The sequence below is a fragment of the Monopterus albus genome, unplaced genomic scaffold, assembly GCF_001952655.1.
Source record: "Monopterus albus unplaced genomic scaffold, M_albus_1.0 scaffold574.1, whole genome shotgun sequence".
In the NCBI taxonomy this organism is placed as follows: domain Eukaryota; kingdom Metazoa; phylum Chordata; class Actinopteri; order Synbranchiformes; family Synbranchidae; genus Monopterus; species Monopterus albus.
This window is the reverse complement of record NW_018128454.1, coordinates 1-18,744: the sequence shown is the minus strand read 5'-3', so window position 1 is coordinate 18,744 and position 18,744 is coordinate 1. Positions and strand designations below refer to the sequence as shown.

General features: G+C 39.8%; 1 protein-coding gene across 1 annotated transcript; it reads left to right on the top strand.

The window, feature by feature from the left end:
* The first annotated feature begins 594 nt into the window (after positions 1–594).
* On the top strand, positions 595–18,200 carry c2cd3 (C2 domain containing 3 centriole elongation regulator). Its single transcript, XM_020588623.1, is given in 34 exon segments — positions 595–860; positions 2,012–2,281; positions 2,364–2,521; positions 2,795–2,973; positions 3,103–3,263; positions 3,365–3,497; positions 3,594–3,746; positions 3,830–3,977; positions 4,078–4,181; positions 4,586–4,789; positions 4,882–4,982; positions 5,091–5,209; positions 5,726–5,857; positions 5,941–6,390; positions 6,493–6,644; positions 7,304–7,547; positions 7,930–8,113; positions 8,190–8,373; positions 9,172–9,344; positions 10,043–10,178; positions 10,525–10,793; positions 11,204–11,284; positions 11,370–11,984; positions 12,082–12,426; positions 12,512–12,545; positions 12,547–12,612; positions 12,701–12,765; positions 12,850–13,055; positions 13,143–13,261; positions 13,373–13,522; positions 13,602–13,792; positions 14,737–15,508; positions 15,813–15,930; positions 17,941–18,200. Coding segments are annotated over 34 exon segments (6,603 nt in total). The 5' UTR covers positions 595–808; the 3' UTR covers positions 18,076–18,200.
* The last annotated feature ends 544 nt before the right edge of the window (positions 18,201–18,744 follow it).

The following is an 18,744-nucleotide window of genomic DNA, read 5'->3' as shown; positions in this document are numbered from 1 at the left end:
GCCTAAATCTGAGCAAAAACCTGTTCTTGGGCCTCTGTTGACCCTGTTTGGCATCTTAATTATTTCCCAGGCACCCAAAAACCAAGTGTTCTAATGAAATCATTACTACTACTACTACTACTACTACTATAATTATTATTATTAATGACATTTATAAACAAAAAAATGTCAAAAATCCACTGCTGATGATGTCTCAAATGGTAATACTGTATAATAATAATAATAGGTTTATTTACAAAAATAAATTTAATTTGTATTGAAATCTTAAAATAATTGCTGGTTGATCATTATCCAGGAAGAATATTTTAATTGATACTGAAGGCAGATTGGATAAAACACAACTTTACAATAAATTAGCACAAAATTAACTCCAATAATTAGGCTAAGGATTAAAGCAAGATTTCCACGGGGTTTCTATAACACCAGAGACAGGGTTAAAGTTCCGTGAAAGTTTATCATTTGGATCCGAGATAAATTTGCTTAAATGTAAGACTGTTGTCGTGTAAACTGTTATCGAATTTATGCTAATCTAACTTTAACAGCAACAAACTCCATTTCCCACCATGCCTCTGTGAAAGGAGGCGGCAGCGAAGGCGGGACAAAAGTTGCAACTTGGACTGTTGCTCGGTGACAGTTTTGCGCGCTTCCTTTTGTATATGGGTGTGTGTGTATACATGAATGTGTTTAAAGCTCAAACACCTTTGTCAAACGGAATATAATTTAGCTGCAGAGTGATGCAGTCATGTCCACTAACGGTACCGACACCGTTTTAGCCAGGCTATCGTTCACATTCTGTATTTATTGAGGTATGAAGAGCAGAAAACACAGGGCGGTCAAAGCTGCAAGCAGCAAAAGGAAAGGTAGGGTAAACTGTTGTTAGCTTAGCTACCTGCTAGCAGCTAACCTAACTTAGCTAAGAAGTTTTCTGTTAGTGTCACCTGGCACATTAGGCTGGTATGTTAGCTTATTGGCTGATGTTATGTTAAAATGTTTTCGTTCTCTCTTGTGTTGCTGTTTTTGCATGTGCTAATGTCAATGCTGTTAAAATAGCTAATGCGCTTCATTAAGTCTTTGTTTACTGTCTTTACATTACAACTTTGTAGTTCTTATTGTGGAACAGTTTGTGGTTTTATCAACGAACGCTAATTCTCATGTTGGCTTAACGTTACAATAAGATATTGCTAAATGATATAGACGACCACCACAAACTGGAATCTGCAACAGTCAGATCACGCACCTTTCTGATTAACTAAACCAAAATTTAACACTTACTGTAAGTGTATAAAAAGATTGCAGCCGCTTATAATTCAAGATTTACACTACTTCGTGTCACCAAGGTGCAGTTACTTGAATGAATGACTGCAACCATTAATTAGTCAGTCCATCGACAGAGAATTAAGCTTCAGCTATTTTCATAATCCAGTAATTGTTTTAGTCATTCTTAAAACAAAAACGTTGCTCCGGTTTCTTAAATGTGAGGATGTATTGCTTTTCTTTATCTGAACACCTGACCTTATGCTATTGGAAATGATTTTGTCATCTTTTTCTGGCATCTCACAGTTTTACTGACGTTTTATAGACAGAACATTGATTAATTGGAACGACAATTAGACAAATCAATAATGGAAATAGTTACAGTAAAAAAAAAATCAAGTTCATATCAGTGAGCTGTGTTTCAGTGTTACATATATATATTAAATTTGATTCATTTTAATATGTGTAAACAAAGACATTGTTGTACACCTGCATTGAAATCAAGAATTTGGACAGCATGTTAAGATCATATCATCACTATATTATTTTGCAGAAATGCAATACACAATAATGTAGAACTGTTGTACAGCCCTAGTGAACATCACAGCATGACTGTTATACCATCCAACACTGAACTAAAACATGCAGCAAACACCACTTTTAACATGCCTGCCGCACTATATGGTGACATTTGAATTTACTGTGCTTGTATTGTTTGTATCTTGAAAATGCTGTTGTTAAAAATAACTTTTTGCAGTCCCCAGTGATGTGTCCCCCTCCACAAGCCTCCCTCCTCTGGTGGAGGGTCAGCTGAGATGCTTCCTACGTGTAACGATAAGCCGGGTGTTATGGACTGTCCACAAACCTCCATCTGGAACATTCACCAGGCTGCGCTGGTGGGGGGAGTCATCTGACGGGACACACTTCTTTCCAAGAGATGGATTGCAACTCTCACAGAAGGCTATTAAGACCACAGCTCGCTTCCCCATCCGCTGCGGGCCAAAGCAGTTCACCTCATATCTTACAGGTAACTAAGAAGATTTGTTTGCATTTTCTATACTGCAAACATTTAGTTTAAAATCTACAATTAACCTGTCATCGATGAATAGATATGGGCTGTTTGGTGCTGGAAGTTTTGACGAAACCAGATCATTTGCCGATTGCACGGGCTCAGGTTGCTGGGATCTCCTGTCTCTCTCTGTCACACCCAATTAGTGGATTTTACACCCTTGTATCTCCAACATCTGAAAAGCTGGGAGAGCTACAGGTGAGTGAAAACTGTTAATATTGACCTGCCAACTGCACTTGTGGCATAACACCTGGAAATTATGGTATACAGTTTGGTATACAGACATTTAACATTGCATACTGACTTTATGACTACCATATAGATCAGAAGCTTTGTGGTTAATAGAAAAACACCTCTTAAACTGGAGGAAACATTTAAATTTCTCCTTATGGCAGTGGTATTCATTATGTGGCCCACCAAAGTTTAAGTGACAGGCAAGTGCTAAGTTAGCCTTTTCTTTGATCCCCTCAGGTGTCCCTCAATTTGGAGCCTCTGACTGAAGCTTATGACAGTAGCAGCTCAGGTCCCACCACAGATATCGCTGTTGAAAGACCAAAAGTCGTCACACCGACTGTGCTCTCGCAGCCCAGATCTCTCTCCGATGGCAGTGGGAAAGAATCAGTTGGGAGCAGCAGCAAAAACACACCAAGGTTTGTAGTAGTTGGTGTTATGGCATTGCTATTCATAATTCATTGCCTGTGTCTTGTTTGAACTCACTAGTACTAAATTTAAATCTTAGCATAATAATCTTACTCCTTGTATGGTTATAATATTTTCAGAGGGAAAGACCACTTGTATTTCCAAAATGCCCAGAGAGACGACACTGAAAAGTCACTTGAGAATCAGACACTGATAACAAACAGATCTCAGAACAGTAAAACGGCTGTGATTCCTTCAAATCAAGAGCCTCATGGACAAACAAATAATGATATCCTGTCAGGTTGGTTGCAGCATGATTACACATTAGTAGTGTGCTGTATATAACTAAAAATGCATAAGTATGGCTGGTTCCTAACACAAGCACATTTTTTGTCATGTCAGTTCTTCTTGAGCGTGGAAACAAGCTTAGAAATGCTATGGTGGTATCAGCTTTGAAATGTGACATGGACTCTGGCCCAGCTCTGAAAGATATGCCTCTCCTTATCCCAAAGGACAATAGCCCACAACTTTCCAAGTTAGTGTTTCAAAACTTTGTTCAGTCATCCAAACAAACAAAAAACTTTTTCTAATTTATAGTATAGTCTAAAATAATTTAATTTTGTGTTTGCAGACCCAGTCCTTCTCCCTCCGGGATGTTTCTTCAAAATATTCTTCATGCTGATTCAAGTCTTAAGCACTCTGATCCTGTTGCTGTAGTCTCAGACAGCGGCTTAGACTGTCCTGCTGACATGGACACTAGAGCTGTGGATCTGCTTCTTGGCAGGTACTGTGTGTGTGTATTTACTTCCAAAGTTGGATGAAAATGTCATTGTTTTTCCCCCAGGATTTAACTTTTTATTTTTTCAGCTTAACCATGTCTCCTCTGCCTCTCTGGGATGGAGAAGGCTCCTCTCCTGAATCTCTCTCTGGCCACAGCAGTGTGAGTGGGGATAGTGAGTTGAATGATCCACAGTACGATCAGAGCCTACTGGAAAATTTGTTCTACAAAACTCCTGTAAGTAGATGATTTTCTGACATATTTTGTGTCATATAACTGTCTGTTTAGTTACATTTCCTGCATGGCTTTGTTTAAAGTAATTTTTGTCTTCTTGCAGATGTCAGATACCAGACCTGATGATACTGAAGGTCAAGGAGCAGTGTCGCCAAGAAAAACTCAGCAAAAACATCTGACACAGTCTGGGCCCAAGATTAATGGAAGGTAGGGGCCTTTAGATGCTCAGTAAACCATTCTGCTTGGATCGTTAATAGTGAAAAGCTCCTCTTAGAAGGTCAGGTGAAGGGTGGGTGAGTCTGTGTCATCAGTTTTGTTTTAGGGTATCTACTTTAAAAACAGATGTTCATGACAGTTTGAGCTTGACTCAAACAGGGACAGCCTCATGTTAAGGCATTGTAATGATTAAAATATATAAATTAGCCAGCCACAATGAATAACAGATCAGAACTGACCAGGTTGATAAACTAGTTACACAGGATATATAAGACACAAACGGTACCATGATAGCATACTGTATACCACAAGCAAAACATTCAGATTAGACTTTATACAACCATACTACTTTTGTACCTTTAAGGCACTTATTCACCATATTTGACTGTGTCCAGTCCAACTTCAGAGCATCAGGGGTCCACAGATGCTGGTGGTAATCTTCCTGGCCTGAGCACGGAGCAGCTTACTTTACTTGGTTTAATCCGAATGGCGAGAGTGTCCATCGATTCCCTGACTGTACCTACAGGCAGCATGAACACCACACCCAGAAAGGCCTCTAGTAAAGGAAAACCTCCTCGACCACAAATTGGCAAAAAATGGTTGGCAAAAAATAAACGGTTATGTTGATCTCATTTAAAAATATCACTGTCATAAGTAACAAAATCTGTGTTAATGTTTCTCTATTTTTTAGCACATATTTTGTTGAGTATGTGTTCCCAGTGCGACATGGTTATAGTAAGGCTGGAGATGGGGATGTGACCAGAGCTGTTTGCAGTAAAGTCACTGGAGGAGGTATGACCTGTGAGAATCTGCTTTTATGAAACCCACCTGAGTGAAAAACACTTGTATTTGCATTGAACATTGTTTGTGACTGTATCTGACATGCTTTTTTTTTTTAAGTGCTGAAGTTCCATCACCAGTCTGTTTTTCCAATCCACTTCAATACTGCAACAGTTAAACAATGGTGGGGAATTGACCTGATTTTTAAGATTTACTCACGAAAGAGCAATCAAAAGAAGGTAAGTAGTTTTGGACTAAATATTTCTCTTTTTAGTATTTTAAAATGAGAGATATTGGTTGGTTTAAGAGTGTGTGACTGATTCTTGGGTATACGGTTTACCTTTTGTTTTTTTTGTGATTATAATATAAGTTGTTCTGACAATAATAAATTATAATATTCCTCTTTTTGCACAAGACAGCACAGGATTCTATTACTATTCTATTCCATTTAATATAATGCCAGTGTCAATTAGCATTAGTAGACATCTGCTGTCTTTTGAAATCTATTTAGATGCCACCAGTGATGCTTTTGAATTTCATATTTAAGGTTGTATTTCTGACAAGTTCTATGTTACAGTGTTTCGCTCTACTAAAAATAAAGCTGTTTTAAGTGTGTATTATGTGAAATAAAGCTTAGTAAGAAATAATTTCCTTTATTAAATGTAACAGAGGAATCCTGATCGACACCAAATATAACTAATCACTATATGAATTTGAAAGAATAGAGTAATGTTCATGCTCTTATCTTCTTGCAGTCTGTTCCTGTCGGTAAGGCAGTTCACGCTCTGCGGTGTCTGCTGCAGAGCAAACAGCTGAGTCAGTCTGTTGTTTTACCTGTACAGAGCTTGGAAGGAAACAGTGACACAGAGGGAATTGGACCTCTCAGGGTAATATACTGTTTTTGTAATCCAGGAATTAATGTTTGCAAACCTGATAATTGTGAAGGAAGTAATGTTATTGTGTTTTTAAGGTGTCACTTGAACTAATAGCTGAAAGCAAAGACTGTGAAAGAAGCAAAAGCAAGCTGGATTTGAGAGACAGACTGCATTCACAAAGTACACCCAGTCCACAGCGAGAGACCAGCTCCAGATCTCACCATGTTGATACTGGCAGGCAGGAGTTACCAGCTCATTCTTTAGAATACTCCAGACTGAACATTTGGAGTCCTCAGAAACCCTTGAAAGAGCCCTCTCCTCATCCCACCCTCCACACATCTATTCATAAATCAATGCCGCAGGTTGATGAGGACCCTGAAATCCTGCTACAAACAATACTCATGGTGCCAGATGGAAAGAATTTCAGCTGTGGGCCCCTGCAGTCTCCAAATGTGTACTTGAACTGTAAACTCTTTTGGTGTGATGAGACAGCGAGATCTGTTGTCAGCTGGGGTCAGCCAAACCCTACATTCAACTTTGTTCAGGTTAGTCGAGGAAATCAGGTCTTCTGTGTTTAAAAGTTGAAATTCTGCAGTGTAAAATCCTATTGACCTAAAAGATTTCTTTTCCCCTTCCTTTGGTCTTAGGTGACTCCTGTGGCCTTAACAACTAAGTTGTTGGAGCGGATGAAGAATAATGTGATGGTAATCGAGGTGTGGCAGAAAATGGGAAGTTCAAGGCAAGATCAACTCCTGGGCCTTGTTAAATTACCTCTTCACCAGTTCTACATGTCATTTAGGTAAGTCATGGAAATGCAATACATTATAACAATTCACTTTTAAAACATTTATCTGCAGTAGGAGTGAATTGACAAAAACAAAATGTTTCAAATATTTTTAATAACTGTTGAAATTTGAACTGAAATGAATGGCCGATTTTTCAGTCATTTGTTTAGTAGGAAACTTCTCTGCAACATTTAATAATCAGTTGTATGTTTTAGTTTGGTCATTTTTTTTAATGCAAAAATATAGAAAATCACTGGTTCTGACTTCTCAGATGTGAATATTTTTTATGAATTTTAACAAGTGTTTTCTCCAATTTTCTGATAATTTGGTAAAGATAATTATTGTTAGCCCTAGAAATTATAAACTCAGCTGTGATATCTGATTTCAGGGCAGGCAAGAAACTAAGAAACTTTATGGCGATCATTCACCTTCCATTTTTTTTAACCTGCCCACTGGGAGGTGCTATGGCACCTCCCAGTGGGCACCACCTCTTATACAAAATATATTGTAAAATGTCCTCACATGCCATAAACTTCAAGAATTTATAAAATGAAACTCTTGGAGTTTTGTACCACAAATGACACTATCCACACCTTAAACTTACCTGTCCCAGTATGGCTGCATGTGAAATCCATAACTCTCCATGTGATTTATTTTTTTCCCTCCCCTCCAGGGATCCAAAGATCGCCCGCCTTCTTCTCCAGGCGCAGTACCCTGTTTTAGGGGTTGACGGGTACATGCCAGTCACTGATGTTTTCTCAGGAAGTTGTAAAGGAAACCTCAGGGTTGTTTTGGCTATGGGCCGATCAGAGCAGATAGTTTCCCTTCAGAGCACGAGGGATAATGAATATGATCCTTCATCTCATCTCCTGAGGCCAGTTCATCTGCTTGATCACCAGCCACATTCACACACAAAGGTCAGTGGTAATTTTGGCTAGATAATGTGTGCATTATCAGCATCTTCTCAGGCTGTTTATAGAAAAGTGCCTGGAGGCAGTGCTAAAATCAAATACCAGGACCACCCAGGGGGAGGGGGCATGTGCATGCAGAGCAGCTGCCAGCGATTGGTTAAATGTCTGCATCTTCACACCTCAAACATTAGTGTTACAAGCACCATGTGTAAACACAAACAAAAAACAAAGCAGGATAGTCAGTGTCATCCCCAGAGGCTATACTTGGCGATGGTTACAAGAAGTAAGGGGTATACTGCTCGTTAGGTTCCCATAATGGAAATGCAGCATAATTGACAAAATGAACAAATCCCTTTCACCTTCTCTCACCATTGTGCTTCTCCCTCAGGTGGTTGCAGCACATGAGGAAGCTATGAGAGAGCACCTGTTTGTGATCAGAGTGGAGAAGGTCAATGGGCTGACACCTTTGCAGTCCACAGTGTGGGGTGAGGCTGACTGTTACATCCAGTACAGCTTCCCCTGTCAGGAGAGTGACCCTGCTGCGAAAGTGGACCAGAACCTCATAGAGTATAGTAAGGACATTTTATTTTATAGAACCTCACCACAGTTACCTGAGAAAATTTTCTTACCTCATCTCATTTCCAATAGGTGTGAACCTGAAGCTGTTTCGTACCACTACCACCCTCTGTGTGCCTGACCCTGTGTTTGGCCACACTGAGACTCATGTGCTTCTGGCTCCTGAAGGGGTGCCTGTCCAGAGGCTGCTCCTCAGCTCTCTTTCAAGTCAAGGCCTGAGCAGTGGAGGGGGTGTCCAGTTTGAAGTGTGGTGCAGGTTTGTTGTTGTTACCTCCATTTAACAAATGTGGCATGACATAAATTAGAGTTAAAATATTGATTATAACCTTGATATTTACCCCAAAGCTTGCTTTTGTTAGCTACCTTGTGGCTAAATGTGGCTAACTGCTGAATTATGATTCTACATCAAAGCACTGCATGTAAATATGGAGTCTGCTTAGGTTTTTAGGTGATCTAATGGTAGCCAGTCTTGGGTGCAACTGTACAATATAATGCAATGTGTCACCTCATTAATAGACATATAATTGAATTTGCATATTTCTCAGAATGTAAAGATAACTGATCATTAGAAACTTTCTAAAGGTAGAATTTATAGCAGAGCCATAATAACCTAATATAGTGGCCTGTGTGTGTGTGTGTGTGTGTGTGTGTGTGTATCTCTTATAGCTAACTATATGATAGTGCTGGAACGGTTTGTTGACAGAGTGCACAACATGGAGCAGGTTCAAGAAATGGTCTCCTTTTCTGTAACACCATACAAATGGGCTTTGTTTTGTATCTGTGGCATTACTGTTTGATGTAATACTTAAGTGCCAGAATTGTTGGTAGCAATTATTTTAATCTTAGTTTAATGGCTTAAATCTTAACACATTACCTAATGGCTTAGTAAATGCTTCTTTTATTTCAATGATTTGTGTATCCTCAGTAATACACAAATCATATATTTTGTGTTAAATCCTAGTGACGTCTATTAAGTAATGTGTTAAATCTTAACACATTACCTAATGGCTTAGTAAATGCTTTTTTTATTTCAATGATTTGTGTATTTCTGCAGATATTATTATCCAAATGTCAGAGATCAACTTGTGGCCAAAGGACTGCTTCCACTGTCCAAGCTGTGCGCCATGGTCACCATGCAGAGACAACATCCTAATGAGGCCCAAATGTTCTCTCTACCCCTGATTCCCAGGACAGACAGTCCCACAGGACATCCGCCTCAGCCCTCAGGTACACACACAGACACATATAAAGTAATGTTGTTATTAGGGGTGTGACAAGATCTCGTTCCACAAGTTCTCACAATTGTAAACATGACTATATTTATCTTCGAGGTTAGAAGCTGTCTTATGATATCAGTACATTACAGAACCAGAGCAGCAGCCAGCATGATGAAGTGTGAGGGTGAGGTTAGCATAGAGGCTGCCCCTGCCATTTTTTTATGTTCAGTTTGTGGAAAGGAGTTCAGTTAGAAGGTCGCACACAGCTTGACTTAGAAGTTAGAAGCACATGCATAGTTCTAAGATTTGAAGAGACTCGTGAAATCATAAGAGAGAAGCCAGTCAGTTGAGTCTGTGGCAAAACTTTTTACAGTGTTCGCATATTGTTGTCTTTTATTACATATGATAGTTCATACTCAGAAAGTAGAACTGAAGTGACATTCATTACAAGATTAGTTAAAACGTTCCAAAAAACACCTGCATTGTTTTGCATTTTGTGACTTTCACTCAAATAAAATTTTTCCAGTCATAATATTTCATCGTTGAAGATTTCTTAAAATTTGTGTTAAAATATCATCTCATCTCATTCTTGTGACCTCCGTATCATCTTATGTCATGAGCTAAATGTATTGTCATACCCCTAATAGTTGTACTGTCTTGACACATTTACCATCTTTAACATTGTGACTGATCTGTTTGGTTTTTCAGGCCTGCTAGATGTGTGTGTTCGGTACAAGCACAGGCCTGTGAGACCAGAAGGACAGAGCAGCAGAGGAGTTGCCTCTCGTATTGTGACACTCATTGTTCAAGTGCACAGAGCATCAGGTTTGCAGGCAGCAGCAAGGTATATCACTACCACTTTTTCCTTCAAAATGCAAACTCTGCTTTGTCCTGTTATAAGCTGTAAATGTTTGTCTGAAAAGCTGTTGCTTGCATAAGGGGGGAGGATCTGTGGTTGAATGCAGTTCTTGTAAATGAATGTGGGGTATTTATAAGTCTTGAGAATTGAGATCAATAAAAGAAATGACATCAGCTCCACTAATTAGTCTGATTGCAGGTGTTTCAGAAGTGGTGATCTTAAAATTTCACTGCATCAAACTGAAACTATTTACTAATTTCTTCCTTATACATATGTATAGACACCCCCCAGCGCCTTTCATTTTACTTTTGCCCTCATGTGTCTGTTATAGGTTGTTATCAGAACAAGATGAAAGGTTTAGCTACTTTGCCAGTGTTGGAGTGAACACTTACGTCACAGTCCAGCTCTCCTTCTTGCCCAAGAATGAGAAGAGATGCACTCGCATAGTAGCCATGACCTTCTGCCCTGAGTTCAACCACCACATGGAAGTGTCATGTGACCTGCTGGTTCAGAGGAGCAGTGGCGAGACCTGCAGCCTGGCCGAGCAGCTGCAAGACGCTTTTGCTGTCTTTACTGTGTGGAACAGCGATAATCGCAAAGGTTTTAAGAGCATATTATGCCTTATTTAACACAATTATAGATTTAAAAAATGTTGAAAATGGTAACATTTATATGCATAATGTTTTTTTTTTTTGTCAGTAGCAAATAAACATGTCATTATTTTCATCTTTTAATTTTAGCTAGAACAGCTTGAACATTACTATTCTTGTGTATATAACTGTGGCAGTTAATTGTGTAGTTTATTAGAAGAAAATTAAAAAATTTATAATCAACTACTTTGATTATCAATTCACCATCTAAGCAAAAGAGCCAAAATTCCACTGGTCTTAGCATCTCAAATGTGAAATATTTGCAAGTTCTACAAAGAGTATTTGTGAAAGGTTGGTTTAATTTGCATATTTAATCTCTGTGTAGTAATTTATTTTGTTTTCATTTTTATTTTGTTACAGCAGTGGATATTTCCAGGCCTAAAGATGTGATGTTGGGCACAGTAAAAATACCACTAGCTGATCTCATCCATAAAAGAACAGGTATGTTGTACTCTTAGGTACTGCTCGGTCAGGTAGATTTTCTGATAATCACATAGTTATTGTGTTTCATTTTCCAAACATAAAGGAATATCTGGCTGGTTTGGAGTGTATATACCTCAGGAAACAAGTTCTGCTCAGCACCAGCACATCTTGGTCGGGGGCCTCGAGATCTCTGTCAACTTTGCCCACCACTCAGACAGAGAAAGGGTTATTAAAGCTGCTCAGGGTTTGGGCTGGGAACTGGCCCAGAGTGACCTGGTCATGCAGGATGACGAAGAAGCCTGGGAAGAAAGCACTAGAAAACTTTATCTAACTTTTTCAATGCCTAGAGTATGGATACCTGTCCACTGTTTGCTTCTGCCTGGCCACAGTGAGCTTCGGCGCTCCACCTACTGCTACATCCGGTACAAGTTCTTTGACCAAGATGCCTTCTGCTCTCACTTGAAACACCCCTGTGAAGAAGAAGGTGTAGAGAAAGGTCAGGCCACGGTGAGTTTTGAAGGGAGTAGAACCGTGGAGCTAAGGAGCACTCAGCCCTTAATGTGGTATCTACGGGAGGAGCAGCTGGAGGTGCAGGTGTGGGTTGCATTTGCAAAGCACAAAACCAGAAGACCCAGTGACACAGATCGACTGGTGGGCTCAGCCTTTGTTGACCTCTACTCTCTTGCAAAGACACCCAAGCAGAAGCTGACTCTCAGTGGTAAGAAATGGTTGTGTTATAATTAACTGATTTGTTATTGCTTTAGTAAAATTATGGCTGTATTTCTGAGTTTAAGCACAGTTTTGTGATTTCACAGGAGTGTATCCTCTGTTCAGACGCTCTGCAGCAGATCTACAAGGGGCAGCTCTCAGGGTGCATGTCACCCTGACAGCAAGTTCTGACTCCAGGGAAGCATGTAGTGTACTTGACACCCAAATGGACTCTGACAGCCAGGGGGAGCTCTTATCAGAAGAGGAGGAAACAGCAGCTTGTTTGCCTTTGCCCACTACACCCAAACAATCACATACACAAAGCAGACATGTGAATACATTCTCCAGAACCGCTCAAGACATCACATCTGTGCAGCACACTGAAATGACCATGGATGAATCTTTCCCCGTGACAGTTGCAGTGGAACGGGCTATGCATTTGAATCTGAAAGGTGGGCCTATGACCCAAGATTTATTTTATAATTTCTTTAATTTTTAGTTTTTTTACATAAAGTAAAGCACAACTCTCTCTGGCAGGTTGTCCTCTGGCAGAGCGAAGTGAGGGGTCACAAACCAGTTTCCACAGCTGTCATAGCCAATACTGACTGCCCAGTGTGGGACCATCACCATGAGTGCAGGTCAAATTAAATAACACATTAGCTTAAATCTGTGCAGATGTGTAGACACTAAACAATATCAGGCAGATGTATTCTTTCAAATTTACAGGCTTTCAAAGGAGCTGCTGGTTGATCCACAACAATCTCTCGTGTTCAAAGTCTGGCACAAAGGAGGTAAATGACACACTTTATGATGCATAATAATTTAATCTATTAGATACATTTATTTAACTTTATTTGGCTCTTTTACTTCCATAGAAGTAGAGAGGGTGCTTGGATTTTCCTCTGTAGACCTGTCCCCTTTACTCTGTGGGTTCCCTTCAATATGTGGTTGGTACAACATCACAGACTTCAGTGGTCAGTGTCACGGCCAGCTCAAAGTATCCATCACTCCGCTAAAAGGGGTCCAAGACCTTCGAGGACAGAGAAAAACTGTGAATGAAGAAGTTGTCAAAAGCTCATCGGTAAGAGAAAATATTCATACATACTCAAGCTTATTATAGTTTCTCAAAAATGATTTTGTTTGTAAAGATGAATGTGTTTGATTCCAGGCCCTTTCACTTAGCTACCATACCACAGCCACCTACAGCAGCTTCCCCTCTCACATCAGTCGCTACCCTGAGCAGAAGATCTTGTCACCTGACCAAACTGACAGGCTGTTCTCTGAAAGGTTGGTATTCACACATTTTGATTCAGCTATTATTTAAAATGTAACCCCCATATACTGAAATGCTCTTGTACACACAGCCACTGTATTTAATCATCTTTCCACTTGTCCCAGGTCCAATGAGAGTGACCGCCATTTTGAGCACATGGACAAAATCCGTCTTTACCACCAGAGTCTGCAGGAACAAACAGCCACCCAGTCTGCCTGTTGCAGCTGTGCTGGTGACATCAATCCCTCCAGCTCATTCCTATTCTCAGCACTCAGGTATCAGACCTTAGGTATATAGTCCCCCATCATTACCTTGTAGAATCTATGCTTTGATTTCAGCTCTTTCTTTTTACAGGAGGAAACTAAGCGAGCTCGACAACATCCAGAGATACTTCAGTCGTAAACTCTTCACTCCCATGTTCCCACCTATGACAGAGCAGGATTGTCACACCAACCACGAGGAGCAGAAGCCGTCAGAAATGGACACAAGTCACCTTCTTCTCAAATCCAGCCAGTTAGTAGGAGGAGTCAACAGTATCATTAGTGGTGAGTTCCTCTCCGAAGCTTAGTGCATGTTACTTGTGATAAGGTTTGAAATTTTCATGCACCAACTACAATAGTCAGCTAAAATGTTTCTCTAGTGGATACAGCATTTCATCCATCCATCCATCCATCCATTTTCTTCCGCTTATCCGGAACTGGGTCGCGGGCCGCGACCCGGTTACAGCATTTCAGTGGAAATATAAACTCAAAGTGCACACACAAACACAGCAGCAGCTACCACATACATATACTAACAACCAGACATCATTAACACTAGGTAGGCTTGATACATCAAAAATGGGCATTGATCACACTGCCATTTAAAGATCGTCTTTGGCAAGTAAACTTTGTCCTAGTTACCCAATTTGGGCAGTTGTCCCAGAGTTCACTGTGGGCACAGTCTACCGGGGTAATTTGCAGATTTCTTGAGTCCTCTGAACTAGGGATGCTCAATGATAAATAATTTTTTTTTTTAAATTATGCAATGCAACTATGGTTTTGTCTTTAAAAACCAAGAGCCACTGTTTTCCCTTGCTTTTATCTGTGCCTGGAGCTAACACAGTAATGAGGTCAATATATCATTTTACCACATTTGAAAAGCTGAACATTTTTGTTGCAATTTTTGTTAAAAAAATGACATAAAATAATTGATTGACAATACCTTCTGATTAATTTTACTAAAAAGTAACCAACTTAATTGTTGCAGTTGTACAGTACTTGTTTACAAATTGTTGTCATTTGATAATATTTTTAAGCTGTGAGCAAATTACAACCACCACTGTCAAGTTGTGTTTAGGATAGGAAGAACTTGTTCTTAAAAGTATGACCTTGAATGCTGGACAACAACACTTAACGATATCTGACAAAGAAAGATAATTTAATAAAAGCATAAGTCCGATCCTCTCAGGAGCAGTGTTACTAAAATCTTCACTGTCCTGTTCACACAGGCCTACGAGAACACCAATTGGAAACAATTACGTCTGACCCCCAGAGCAGATCAACAACACCTTCTGCTGAAGACTACAACCCTCAAACTATCCCTCAGAGTATCACCATTCCAGGCAGAGCTTCAGATTTTTCCAAAAATGATTTGTCTCCTCTGCCCTCTCCGCTTCCAAAGATGTCAGACAGCCATAGAGAGTATGAGCCTGAGTCTGAAAAGGACAAACAAAACTACAAGGTTACTGTGTCTGAGGATGAAAATGAAGGAGAAAATGAAGATGGGTCAGGTTGCAGACAGGATGAGGAAGATGATGATGATGAAGAGGAAGATGCTGATTATGAGGAGGTTGTAGTGAAGCCGCGGCATCTGAATGAGGTGACTTCTTTAACAGACCAAACTAGTCCTTGGACCAGTGTCCTGTCAGACCCTGACCTGGTTTCTTTGGAGAGCCTGGAGGCGTCAGAAGAGCAGGACTTCAGCCAAGACGAAGACGAGCAGAGGCAGGTGGTAAATCTGGAAACTGGTGACTCTAGTGGGAAACACAAATGTGCTAGACAAGAGGAAAGGGAGAGTTTTATCGGATCACCAGGAGATGCTTCACACACAGAAAGTGATGATGAAAGGACACTGCAAGCTTTAGATGAGAGACAAGCAAAGGAATCCAGCAGCTCCAACAAGGGGTCAAGCGACGCAGGTCCATCTCCCACCATGCAGTGTGTTACAGACACCCATGATGCTTCTTGTTCTCAGGACAACCAAAATTCACAGTTCCAACCATATCCTTTTTCTATATTTGTTGTTGGGTGACAGTTTTTGCAGTTCTTATTGGCTTTAGAAAACAAAGCTTCCCAACAAAACTAGTTTGTTTAGGCTGGTTGTCAGACTAGACACGTCCCTCCCTGTTTTCTAAGCACATAAAGGGCGTAAACCTTTTCACAGTACTGTAGTGTGAAACTGTACGGAGTAAAGTTGTGTTCAGACAGAAAATCTGTTGTTTTTAGATGTGGTGTGATAGTATATAAAGTTCATGGAAAAATTCATAATGCTCTCCTCATATTATTATTATTTTTAACATTCTACATTAAGCTCAGTTCCTGTGGAGGTCCCCAATTTCTTCCTTCCCTCTCAGCAACTGGAGGCATCTATGAGAGCCATACGTTTAGCTCCTTCTTTCTCCAAGTTATTCAATGATCAGGTGAGTATTTGTCTCTAGAACCTGATTGGAGTCCACCTGTGGCAGATACCTGCATTCATGTCATATTGTTTAATTATGAGTCGGGAATTTATGATACCAACATTCTCCCCCATTTGTTGAAAAGAACTACAGACATATCAACAAACTGTGGGCAGAATACCTTCAAGTGCACCACCGCAGGCAATTACATAAGAAATGTACATACTGATGTATTAACACTAATACAGCTGATTTGGCTCATTTCACAGGAGCTATACACTATACACTGCCTGCTTGTATCCGATTAGGGACTCAATTTTGTTTTATGCAGTTCATTGATTGATTTCCAGCAGTTCAGTTATGTGACATATGCAGTATGTAAGCGCTGCGGTTTGAGGTGGGAGGTTCTAAGTAAAAACCAGTTTGAGCTAGTTATTTGTTGTTGATGTTTTGATTGTGCATGTACATATCCCCATGCAAGGGGCAAGTAAACAGTAAACCAACATAAGGCTGTGTAATATAACAAAATAAGCAGTATTAACAAGCATCAAACAGTGCAAACAATGCAAAATAAGCAGTATAAACAATGCAGACAAAGGAATGCTCATTGTGAAACGAGATAAATAGGAATAAAAATAGAGCACTTAAAAATAGAGACCTGTACAGAGAGATACATGACAAGCAAACCTGTAGCAGCTTGTGGTGAATGTGTAAATTTACATTTGCAAGAAAAAGGAATGCCACTGTTTGCAGTTTCCTGGTTTTCTGTATAAATTGGTCATGATCTGATCTGATCAGTGATCTGATCTTCACCAATGTCACAAATATCACCAAACACAGTATTTCTAAGCTGATAACACACAAACAGTCATGATCTTTCATGTCTTTATTGAACACACCCATTAAACATACAAAGTGATGGTGTAAAGAGCACTGTCAACACCAGGCTTCGATTGTCACTAACCATCAACTGGAGTCCAGTGTTAGCAAACCTGGAGTCCATCAGTGACACGACATTGGAGGTGTTGTTTAGAGCTACCTTAACTTGTAAAAACACTCAAACAGTGTCATCGTGCTGTTTACAAGCAGAATTGGCTGATGTGAACCATTCCTCACAAAAAAAAAGAGATCTCAGAAGGCTTACGATCAAGAGTTGTTGATTTGCTTGTAGCTGGAAAGGATTACAGAGTCATCTCCAAGACTTTAGACATTCATCAGTCCACAGTTAGACATACTGTACTGTCTATAAATGGAGACCATTTGGTTCTGCGTCTACTCTCCATAGAAGTGGGCGCCCAGCCAAGGTCACGCCAAATGCAGAATGCTCAATGAGTTAAAAAGGACCCTAGAGTAACAGCTAAAGACTTGAAGGATTCATTGGAGTTGGTTAACATCTCTGTTCATGAGTCAACCATTTGCAAATATTGAGCTGGCCTAGTATCCATGGCAAGACACCACAGAAGAAGCCATTGCTCTCCAAAAACATCACTGTAGCATGCCTGAAGTTTGCTAAAGACCACCCTGACACTCCACAACACTGCTGGGAAAATGTCTTGTGGACAGATGAAACAAAGTAAGAATTGTTTGGGAAGAACACACAGCACTATGTATGGCGTCAAAAGAGACATGAACACATCATCCCAACAGGGAAGTACAGTGGAGGGAGCATCATGATTTGGGGCTGCTTTGCTGTGTTTTATCAGCTTAGAAATATTGTTTGTTGAAGTTTGTGACTTTGATGAAGATCAGATCACATTTATGATGCAGAAAACTACAAACAGTACCGCTATTTGCGACTATACCCATTAAGATGAACTACCTAAAGTTACTGTATGTGAGTGGTGACTCGTGCGTTATTTAGCTTTGATTGATCAGTGTACTTGTTTGTTCTGTGTCATGCCTGATAAGTACGGAATACAAGTATACTGTACCTTTATTTGTTTATTTCAATTTCTGTGTATTAAGTACAATAAAAATTGCATTTTGTGTTGCTACAGCCCTTAGTATGTAGTAGTACTTCTGTCTTGATCTTTCCAGAGCTCTCAAACTCAGAGCTTTCCTCATTGCAGAGGTGTTCGACAACGTCCCAACATGTCACCATCATCTATGAAGAGAGAGACTGACAGAATAGCCAAAATATTTGCAGCTCACTTTGATGACAGTCATTAGTATGTAGTGGTTTTGTTTAAGTATTTATGATCATATTTTTACTGCCCAGTGGTTTCAAACAATGAAAGGATCATGTAAATTTAATGTAACATTTTCTATATTTATAAATAAATTTTTACTATTTTCAGCACTGGAAGCCTTTTTGTATTTTGTTGATTGTTTATGATGCTAGAGCCTGCTCCTTGAAACACACCTCAGATTGCACTGAAATTCATGGCACTTTGTGTTTCCAACTCGTGTCTATAGTTTGTGTTGTGCTGGTCTGCTGTTCAAAGCACCAGATGGACAGTACTGTAGTCTTCAAGCCCAAACTGAAGACTGCAACTGTCACTGTCATCATGGCTATTTCTGAGTTGACAAGGCTCAAATGATTCTCATCATGACAAGTAAACTAATGTTTATGTGTAAAATCAGTGGGTTTTCCCTTTAAAAACACAAAAACAGCGGGGAATGTTCAAATCAAGGCACTTTATTCAAAGAAAAGTAAGTGTCAGTTTATTTTTATTTGTACAGTAGCAGAGTTGAGCCAACACTAAGCAGGACCAGTTGTTCAACAAGAGCCTTGAACAATAGACTACAGCACAGTAAATGGTCAAGACAAAGACCTGCCATTAGGGATTTGTGAATGTCTCAGTGGTTGTGCTGTGCCTTTAAAATCAGATTAATTGT